Source organism: Molossus molossus, unplaced genomic scaffold (assembly GCF_014108415.1).
Source record: "Molossus molossus isolate mMolMol1 unplaced genomic scaffold, mMolMol1.p scaffold_m16_p_8, whole genome shotgun sequence".
Classification (NCBI taxonomy): Eukaryota; Metazoa; Chordata; class Mammalia; order Chiroptera; family Molossidae; genus Molossus; species Molossus molossus.
In genome coordinates this window covers 22251603-22261413 of record NW_023425402.1, presented here as the reverse complement: position 1 = coordinate 22261413, position 9811 = coordinate 22251603, and the positions used below count along the sequence as shown (strand labels likewise).

General features: G+C 41.4%; 1 protein-coding gene across 1 annotated transcript in view; it reads left to right on the top strand.

Moving 5' to 3' along the window:
• Positions 1-2407: 2407 nt before the first annotated feature.
• Positions 2408-9811, top strand: part of PKHD1 (PKHD1 ciliary IPT domain containing fibrocystin/polyductin) — a 471475-nt gene continuing 464071 nt past the window's right edge. The window contains exons 1-4 of the mRNA XM_036248838.1: positions 2408-2459; positions 3989-4066; positions 4722-4866; positions 7974-8082. Of these exons, the coding sequence (XP_036104731.1) occupies positions 2408-2459; positions 3989-4066; positions 4722-4866; positions 7974-8082 (384 nt within the window). The remainder of the gene's footprint in view (positions 2460-3988; positions 4067-4721; positions 4867-7973; positions 8083-9811) is intronic.

Below are 9811 nucleotides of genomic sequence, written 5' to 3'. Positions count from 1 at the left end.
CTGGGATCCTGTTGTTCTGCTGTGAGTTGGACCTATGGAAACACACTGTACCTGGAATGGAAGGTGTACCATTGAGAGGGGAGGGGAGAGGGTCCTGGTCTGGTATATCCCACCCCGATCCACCTCCTTATGTCTGACGGTGCTGCCTTTAGACAACATGTATGATGTGCACAACCTGGTCAAGTTCCTAAGGCTCCCACTGTCCCCACAGGGAATCGTTTTCAAGGACACAGCCTTCGGAGAGTAAGGTGTTGTTGAAACCATCTGGATGGTACATGTGACTGAACCCGGCTAAAGTCTCTATATCAACTTTTAAGATTCTAGTGGGTGGCTGCAAGATCTACTCATCTTGCTTCCACCAAGACAAGCCTGCATGTAAGTTCCCTTGCTTATTAAACCTGCCATCTAGCAATTTGGAGTGGTCTGTCTGTTTCTTGCATCTCTCCCTGCTTTCCGTGTTCGGGCATCAGTTTCTGAACTGACACTGGGGATGGGCTCCGTGGACGAGGTGGCTCCTGAGCTGGGCCATGAAGGAGGGCCGGGATTTCATGAGGCCCCAGAGTTTGGGGAATCCAGGAAACAACTAGCAGGAGCCAAGGCAGAAGTTGCCACGTGGAAGACTTGTCAGAGATGGCGGGGAGAACACTAGGCTGCAGGGCAGGCTTCCCATTGGGGAGCAATGTGAGGGACACTTGGAAAGTAAGTGGGGACCAATCCTGCCAAGACTGAAAAGCCAGAGAGAGGGCTTTGCAATGGCAATATGAAGCCTGTGAAAAAAACCTAACTTTTGTTGAGCTGCTCCTTTGTTAATTTCTTTATATATATCACTTCAGTTAATCTTGAAACATAGCCTAAGAAGTATTCTTATCATCGTTTTACAAATGATAGAGGTTTTACATTGAATTAAAAGCTTTAAGCCCTGGCCGGTTTGGCTCAGCAGTTAGAGCATCAGCACGCAGACCACAGGGGCCTGGGTTCGGTTCCCGCTAAGGGCATGTACCTTGGTTGCAGTTTGTCCCGGGCCCTGGTTGGGGTCATGTGGGTAGCAACCACTCGATGTGTCTCTCTCACGTGGATGTTTCTCTCTCTCTTCCTCCCTCTCTCCCTCTCGCTCTATCTGAAGATAAATGCAAAAATGTCCTCAGGTGAGGAAAAAAAAAAGAAGCTTCAAGCAGAACAGCTCAAAGAAGGCCCTGTTTAAGAAAGGTGGAGTGGAGTAGAAAGACGCTGGGGTCATGGGTATAGTTCAGAGGGTCCAGCTTTTCCTTCCTCTGTTTCTTTCCTCACTTATTCCTCTACTGTGAGGATAACACAATTTTCTCCCAATTTCCATTAGTGACATTTTTTTTCAAACCATTACCATACTCAACATTTACTTTGTGAAGTCTCACTTTTTTGTGTTGGTTGTTTCCTGGAGGACTGAGACTCTTCCAAAAAAAACCCAAACAAACAGGAAAATCCTTCCCCCAAACCACCATTAACTAGTATTTATTTTATATCTAGATGTAATAGATAGGTAGAATTTATTTAAACATTTTTTTATTTGTTTTAGAGAGAGAGGAGAGAAGAGGGAGAGAGAGATAGAAACATTGATGAGAGAGAACATTGACTGGCTGCCTCCTGCCTGCCCCCCACTGGGGATCAGGCCCACAACCTGGGCATGTGTTCTGACTGGGAATTGAACCAGTGATCTCTTGGTGCATGGGTCAATGTTCAACAACTGAGCCCTACCAGCAGGACTACAATTAATTTTTTAAAATTAAGCTTTTGTTCAACAATAAGTTAATCTGAGAGGTTATTATTTACCCAACTTAAATATGTATAAAATAAGTTGGTGGGACAAGGAGGTGGGTTGAAATGGTGATAATTTTACATAAATTTGTAGATTGTCTTTTTCACCTTGGAAGATGATGGGTTCCATTTAACACTTAGGGGCATATTGGCATCATTTCCTTCATTTCCCAAGTTTTTTTTTTTTTTTTTTTTTTTTTTTTTTATCCTCACCCGAGGACATTTTTTCCATCCTTTGTTCTGATAGAGCGGAGGGAGAGAGAGGAAGAGAGAGAGAGAGAAACATCGATGTGAAGGGACACATCGAGTGGCTGCCACCCGCACAACCAACCAGGGCCGGGGACAAACTGCAACCGAGGTACGTGCCCTTAGCGGGAACCGAACCCGGGTCTCTCAGTACCGCAGGCCGACGCTCTAACCGCTGAGCCAAACCGGCCAGGGCTCCCAAGTTTTAATATAGCACAGTAATAGCACTTAAGCATAATAATAATAATAATAATTATAGTAATTTTTTATTTTATTTTTTATAAAGTACAAAAGCTATGCTGCTCCAATCAAAATTGAAAACACTTTTCTTGTCTGGGCAATTTTGAGAGGACTGACTGAAGTGGATGAGATGATCGCTTGGCTGATCTTTCTGAAAAGTATTGAAATATTACTTTTGGCAGGTAAGTAGGAACTGTTTTGAAGGAATTATAGATGGAACATGGCAGGTTACCTTCAGAACTAGTTTATTGATTCTTAAAATATTAGTCTGGGGGGAGTGTTGATGTATCAGCTTTAGGTTTAAATTTTCTCTGCCTAATAAATAGTTTCTCCTGTTTAGTAGTTGAGGTTGTATATTAAATAATTATGAATATATACTTCAATTTTTAATGACCAGTGGAGGTTGCTTTCATAATCTAGAGCTTTTAATAATAACTTATAACTTTCCTTTTATAATTCCTTTTTGGGTCATATGATATAATTCTTTATAGGTTTTATTGTTTTAGCTTCCCAAAGGGAGTAACTTATCTTGTCTTAGCAATTAGTGACTACTTGTATTAAAATCTCCTTTTTTCAAATTATGTCTCTAATTTTCTTGGTGAACCTGGTTATCCTCTGTATCGTTTTATGGCATATGTTTTTGGTTTTCTTTAGATAGAGCTATCTAATGCACCTTTGAGGTGTAAGCACAGACTGGTCTTGTTGGGCTGCCATGAATGGTTGTTTTGATGTGAACCATTCCATCACCATTTGTTGTGTGGTATACCACCTGTACAGCTGTACATGGAAACCCTGGGCTAGCCAAGAGTTAGGGCAGCCTGGATTATCATTTAAAGTTTCTGTCATAGAAACTGAAAAGTGTTCTGTAGATAACACTTTTCCTGTCTATGATCTCATGATTAGCTGACTGATCTTTACTGGCTTCCTTCCATTGACTTTGCCTTAGCCAAACATGTTCAGGAGCATCTTCAAAGATGAGGGATTAATAAGGTCGTATTCAGCCAAAGGTCTCCATGGGAGAGCCCAAATGTAGCCTAGCATGTGAAGTCTGTAGTGTTTGGTTTTTTATTTTAAGGAAATTTCAGGACTGATCCATGCTTCAGCCCCTCTCTCTATAGACAAGGCAAAAGTCTAGAGAATTTTGTGTTCATTTGGAGAGTTATTCTGATCATGTATTCAAAACTAGGGGGCAAGTAGAGGATGGTGTACTGAGCAGGTAGATTGAAATATGGGCAGTTTCTAGTAGTTTCTCTTCTCTGGGAAATGGAAATACCAGAAAGAAGTGGTGATTTTATTGTTAAATATGACTACTTTATTAAAGAGTGGTAAAGGGAGAGAGGAAATAATATGGGCTGAACTAGGTACTAAAGGTATCCTTGAGGCTCTTTCCAGAGGAAGTAGATTGTTCTGGTGAACACTGGGTGTTTGGGTGTCTAAGATGAGAGAACCAGAAGAACTTTCCTTCAAATAATAGTTTTGAAGGTGTGATCCCTAGACCAACAGCACCTGGTCAGAAATGTGAATCTTGGGCCCCGTCCCAGATATACTGAATCAGAAACTCAGGGGTTGGAGCCCAGTGATCCGTGCTTTGTCAAGCCCTTCTGGAGAGTCTGATGAATGCTAAATTTTGCTTCATAACAATGGGGAAGCTGGTGGATCAAATCTGATCTTCAAAAGCAGTGTTTATTTCTATTTTTTCACTTATTTACAGTGCCTTGCCTGAGTTTCCGCATTGAACCTGAAGAAGGTAGCCTTGCAGGGGGAACATGGATCACAGTCATTTTTGATGGTAGGTTGGTGACTTACCAAATGCAAGTTTCCTAATTATCAATCTAAAGAATCCTAAAAAATATGAGTCTGTGGTTTTCTTCCTTGTCTAAGGACAGGTGTAAAAGAGGGCTTGAGGGGAGATGGGCCAACTGACCAACTTCTGTGTTTTCTGATGCTCACTTGCTAATGTCAAAGAAGCAGAGCACATTATATACTGTGTCCTCTTTCTTATCCCAAGCTGTGGGATGGGACTCTAGGAACCCTAAGTGAGATATGAAAGTGCTTAGAATAGTACTTGGTAATGTGACCTCCAGAATTTTGGTTATCTTCCTTTTAGTGAATTCAATCTATGAGAGCTTCTAAACTACACAAAGTGTAGTTTATCCATCTTAGTGTATCCATCTCTATTATAGTAAAGAGTAATTTTGAGGGTTGAAAAAATTTTTCTTGGATTTAAGCAGATAGACTTGAAGAGATACAACTTTTTACATAAACTTACAAATGAGAACACTTGTTTATACAGCAATCATAACTGCCTTTGGAAATGAGGAGTATTAATTTAATTGTTAGACAAACTCAATGTCTCCCATTGCCCATATGTGGCCATGTTATTATATTCTTTGTGTGGATTACAACTCTGCTCAGCCTGAGATTCCCCTTTTCCTTATGTTTAGATTTGGCATTCCGTCTCCTTTACCCAGCCAATGGCTCTCAGCTGGAAATACACCTGGTGAATGTGGCTGTGCCTGCCCTGCCGAGTATCCCCTGTGATGTCTCCCCTGTCTTCTTGGACGTGCCGGTGGTGATGTGCAAGACCAGGTACACCTGTCCCGAAACAAGAAGATCAGACTGGACAAGTGCTTTGCTTATCTCAGGAGCTTTTTTGGTGGCAAATTAGAGCCACTCCTGCTGTGGCTGCAATTCTTCTCTCTAGTCTTTTAAAATGTTCCCTGTGAGCCCTGGTTGATTTGCTCAGTGGTTAGAGCATTGGCCTGTGCACCAATGAGTCACAGGTTCAAGTCCGGTCAAGGGCACGTACCTCAGTTGTGGTTCATCCCTGGCCCTGACTGGGGTCATGCAGGAGGCAACCAATTGATGTGTCTCTCTCACATTGATGTTTCTCTCTCTCACTCTCTCTATCTCCCTTACACTCTATCTGAAGACAAATGGAAAAATATTCTCAGGTGAGGATTAAAAAAATAAAATAAAATGTTCCATGTTAGCATGCATCTTAAAAGGTCCCTATCAGGGCCCTAGGGCTTAAGGGAGGATGAAAATATGGTGAAGAGTTTTGAGAAGTTGAGATATTTGTAAGGAGGGGCTAGATTGTGTTTCCAGCTGTTGTTTTCCCAAGGAACTCTACAGTTATTAAGATTTCAATAAATGGTGACATTTTGCCATCTAAAGAACTCATCTTTTGAACTAGGGGTAATTGTAATGATTATGCATAAACCCAAAACCAGCTAAAAAAGACATTTGCTTTAGTCCTAGGTGTGTTTGCTGACTTTGATAGGATTTGTATTGTTCTACTCAAATCTTTGTTGACCTGTGAAGTTTACACTTCTTCATTCTTTCTCATGTCTTAGAGACGCTGCATCAAGGTGCATCATTGGTAGAGAGACAAAACACTGTCGTGTCTTTTCATCTCCCGTTCCCTCCCTCTCTTCCATCTCTCCTTATTGAAACCCTAGTCAACCATACTCCAAATGCCAGCTCTTTCTTGAGCATCCAATTGACTACAATGTTTCCTTTCTTTGAAAGGAGGACAAGTAGGGGCTGAAATCTAGGCTATAGTTGCAACAGCTTTGAGGAAGGAGGGTCTTTTAGTGATTCATCCACAAGGTGTGTGTGTGTGTACACAATTCATTTTGTGAAGGGGGAATCTTTTTATAATTTATACAAAAACATAGCATGTGTAGCCCCAGTGGCCTTGTTTCCTCAGCCTTATGTTTCTCATGATACTTAGGTCAGTTGCCCATTTGTTAGATTCATCCTTACAGAATCAAGTGCGTTGAGGACAGGGGATGTGTTTAACCTCACCCTTGGAGTCCCATGGTGCTTAGCACAATACCTTGCAAGTTGAAGGTGCTCAATAGATGTCTTTGAACTGAACTTCCTTATAGCACTACTATTGGTTTTAAGAGTGGGCTTTATATATTCCTTAGATTTTATAATATGTTTGGGCATGCATATTCCTGCAAGAACTTTGCATGAAACAAATCAAAACTCTGAAGATTCATTTGTTTTATCTTAGCAGTCCCAACATACAAATGATTTTAAGATGTAACATTGATTTTATTTTATCTTTTCAGAGAGAAAGAAGTACTAGTTTTTTCAATGCACTCATTCATTGGAAGATGATTATCAAGTTCAATTAACATTTGAATGTAAAAATGTATAATGTATCATCAATATAACACTATCATACTCATTATCATAAAAAGAATATCTGTTTTGCCAGGCCAGTGTGGCTCAATGGTTGAGCGTTGACCCATGCACCAAGAGGTCACCAGTTTGATTGCTGGTCAGGACACATACCTGGGTTTTGGGCCCAATCCCCAGTGGGAGCATGAAGGAGGTGGCCAATCAATGTTCTCTCTCATCGATGTTTCTATCTCTCTCTTCCTCTCCCTTCCTCTCTCTCTAGAAATCAATAAAAAAAAAAAAGGATCTATTTTCACAAAAACAGGCATTGCAGCCTCTGAATCAGCACTGCCCAATCAGAATGTAATGTAAGACACAAGTGTAAGTTAAAATTTTCTAGTAGCCACATAAAAACGTCAAAAGAAACAAGTGAAACTAATTTGAATAATTCACCATATCCAAAATATTGTCATTTCATATGTAGTCAATACATAAATTATTAATGAGATATACTGTATACCCCTTTTTTTGGGCATACTAAATCTTCAAAATGTACTGTGCAGTGTATACTTAGAGCACACCTAACTGGGACTAGCCACATTTTGATTGCTCAATAAACTCCTGTGGCTAGTGTCTAACACATTGGACAGCGTAGATAAAAGATTTAAGGTCACACTGCAGTTTTGGTAAGAAGGTTTGGAAGGGAGGCACTTCTCATATCTAGCTTCTTAATCATCACATTTCCCCTTATAAAAATCAATGTACACGGCAGCATTGAAGAACCAAAGAAATTGCTATAATATTAATGAAAAGAGGAGAGAAGGTTTGGATTCTCTGAATGGATATGTGCAGAATTTATGGGCTGCGTAGATTATTATGAAGTCAATGTTTTTGGCAACAAGTACAATCAATGCCTTTTATCATAAAGAGCCTAGGATTTAAGCCCCACTTTGTCCTTAACTTGCCATGTTCACACACATAAGTCTCTTAGTCTAATTGGAGCTGTCATTTTTTGAAAAAAAGGAAACTAGGGTCCGGCTGGTGTGGCTCAGTGGTTGAGTGTGGATCCATGTACCAAGAGGTTGCTGGCTCGATTCCCGGTCGGGGTACATGCCCAGGTTGTGGGTCTGATCCCCAGTGGGGGGCATGCAGGAGGCAGCCAATCGATGTTCTCTCTCATCAATGTTTCTATCTCTCTTCCTCTTCCTTCCTCTCTCTCTAAAATAAATAAAGGAAAAAAATAAAAACAAAAAAAGGAAACTAGGATTAGATTATCTATCAATGTCCCTTCCAATTCTTAAAGCCCTGTGTTCAGGACAAATAGTTTTTAAAAAATTTTAACGACTTTCAATCAAAAAACAACAACATAATTTCTTTTGCTGAAGGATCCAATCTTTAGAGTCTAGTGGAAGAGTGGACCTAGGAGGTCAACAATGAAATCCAGGAGTCTTTGGTTAGTTCTGCATGGGTGCAGGGAGAAAATTTGCAGTGGTCAGATGGGGCTGCTAGCTTCGGCAAGTCACAGGTTTGGATTCATAAGGATTTTCACTTTCTGTCCTCAGGTCTCTGCTGTCCCAAGCACATGAAGGCCTGCACCACCTGGAAGTGCGCTCTGGGGGACAGGTGGTAGGTAGCCCACCTCCAGGACGACCAGACAGGTGTACCTTCAAGGTGGGTTCTAAGGATGGAAGGGTGTGTTTGCCTGGTCTGAGGGTGTGCTTGTGCTATGGACAAGTAAGTTATAAATGAGGCAGGGAGTCTGCTTTGCCAGGGTAAGAGGGAAAATGGGTGATAGTTATGAGGTTTCTGAGACTATACTAATGAAAGGTGAGTATCAAGTGCTTGTGAATCAAGCTCTTTATGCATGTTAACTTAAAATTCACAACAATTGTATGGAGTCGCTCTTTATTATCTTGTTTTAATAGATGAACAACCTGAAGCTTAGGGAGATTAAATAATTTGCCCATGCCATAAAAAAGTTGCCAGGTATTAAATAGCAGAACTAGGATTTGTACCTGCATCCAATTCTGTTCCTCACCTACAATGAAGGGCACAGAGGAGTCACAAAGATCACCCGTGAGCATCTGAATTTCATTTTACACCTTCCATCATCCCGAGTCTCATGGTGAAGGGACTCAGGGACCCAACTTCCACCTTCGTCTACCTCATGACTGATTTCTACACTCTTTCTAGCCCCAGAGCACCTGCTGGTAGAATTCCCCTTCAAGCTCAGAGCTAAAAGGGAAGGGGGAGGGAGAGAGAGAGGGGGAGGGAGAGAGAGAGAGAGAGATAGTGAATTAATGCCTGACTTATTTTAGAGACTCAGCATGCATACTGGGGCTTCATTTTCTGTTGGTTCAGCCTATCTGTCCATTTCAGATTAGGTTTATACCAAACAAGCTCTGACAGTGTATGTCCCAGACTTCTCATAAAAGGCAGAAGTTTGGCAGTGTTCTGGTGACATGGTTGTACTTCTCCTAGGGAGCGTCTGTTTATAGAAGGACAATTCAGTCATTAGTGCTCCTTTAGAAAAAGACTTCATCCTCCAAATTCACCTCTAATATGAGCCTCATTTTATGTAAGCGATTCATTTTTCAATTTTGGAATTTGCTATCAATTCACATTTACCAGCTTGTTTCTCACTCCAAGAGCATCAATCCCCCCCACCCGCCTCCCCAGAATTTTGCTTCTGCATACAGGCACAGGAAAAAAAAATCATTCTTTCTTATTAAGGCGGGCCCCACCACCTCCAGACTATCTCAGTGAATGTACCAGAAAAGGGATGGCCAAGTGTCTCCTCCATCACCAAGCTGCTTTGAATTTTGATGCCTTTGCAACCCAGATAGTAGTGTTCCTACTTATTAAAAATTGGAAAGGAGAGTGAGGGGAAAGAAGAAAAGCAGTTCCTAAAATTGCACATGAAAAAAAAACAAGTTTTTCATTGGTTCAACCAGCTTGGCGCTGCGATGAAAAAAATCACCGGGGGATGCAGTTAACGAGAGCTAAATAAAACACGAGGTGTCTCTTTGTTTTGGGACTGGGACTGGGGGAACCATGAGTATTAAAAATTAATTCCGTCTTGCTGGTCCACTCCAAAGAGCCTGCTGCAGGCAATGATAAGTTCTACAACTCACAGAAGGTTTATCAAACAGCGGGTGGCGGTGGCTTTGTCATTCTAATCCCCTGCCCCTCCCACCCCCCATCTTGCTGCTGCTGATCCGACTTTGTCTCAAGGTTCAGCATGTGGGAAGTTTGATTTGGAAGCTCATTAATTTTTCACTTTGTCATGTCTCCAGCTTGGTGGGTGACCAGGGGCTTGTTTCTCTTAGAAATGTACCATTTTATGTTGTGTCAGCTCAGAGAGAATCACAAGATAAGCCTTTTTTTGAGGTTGAACCCT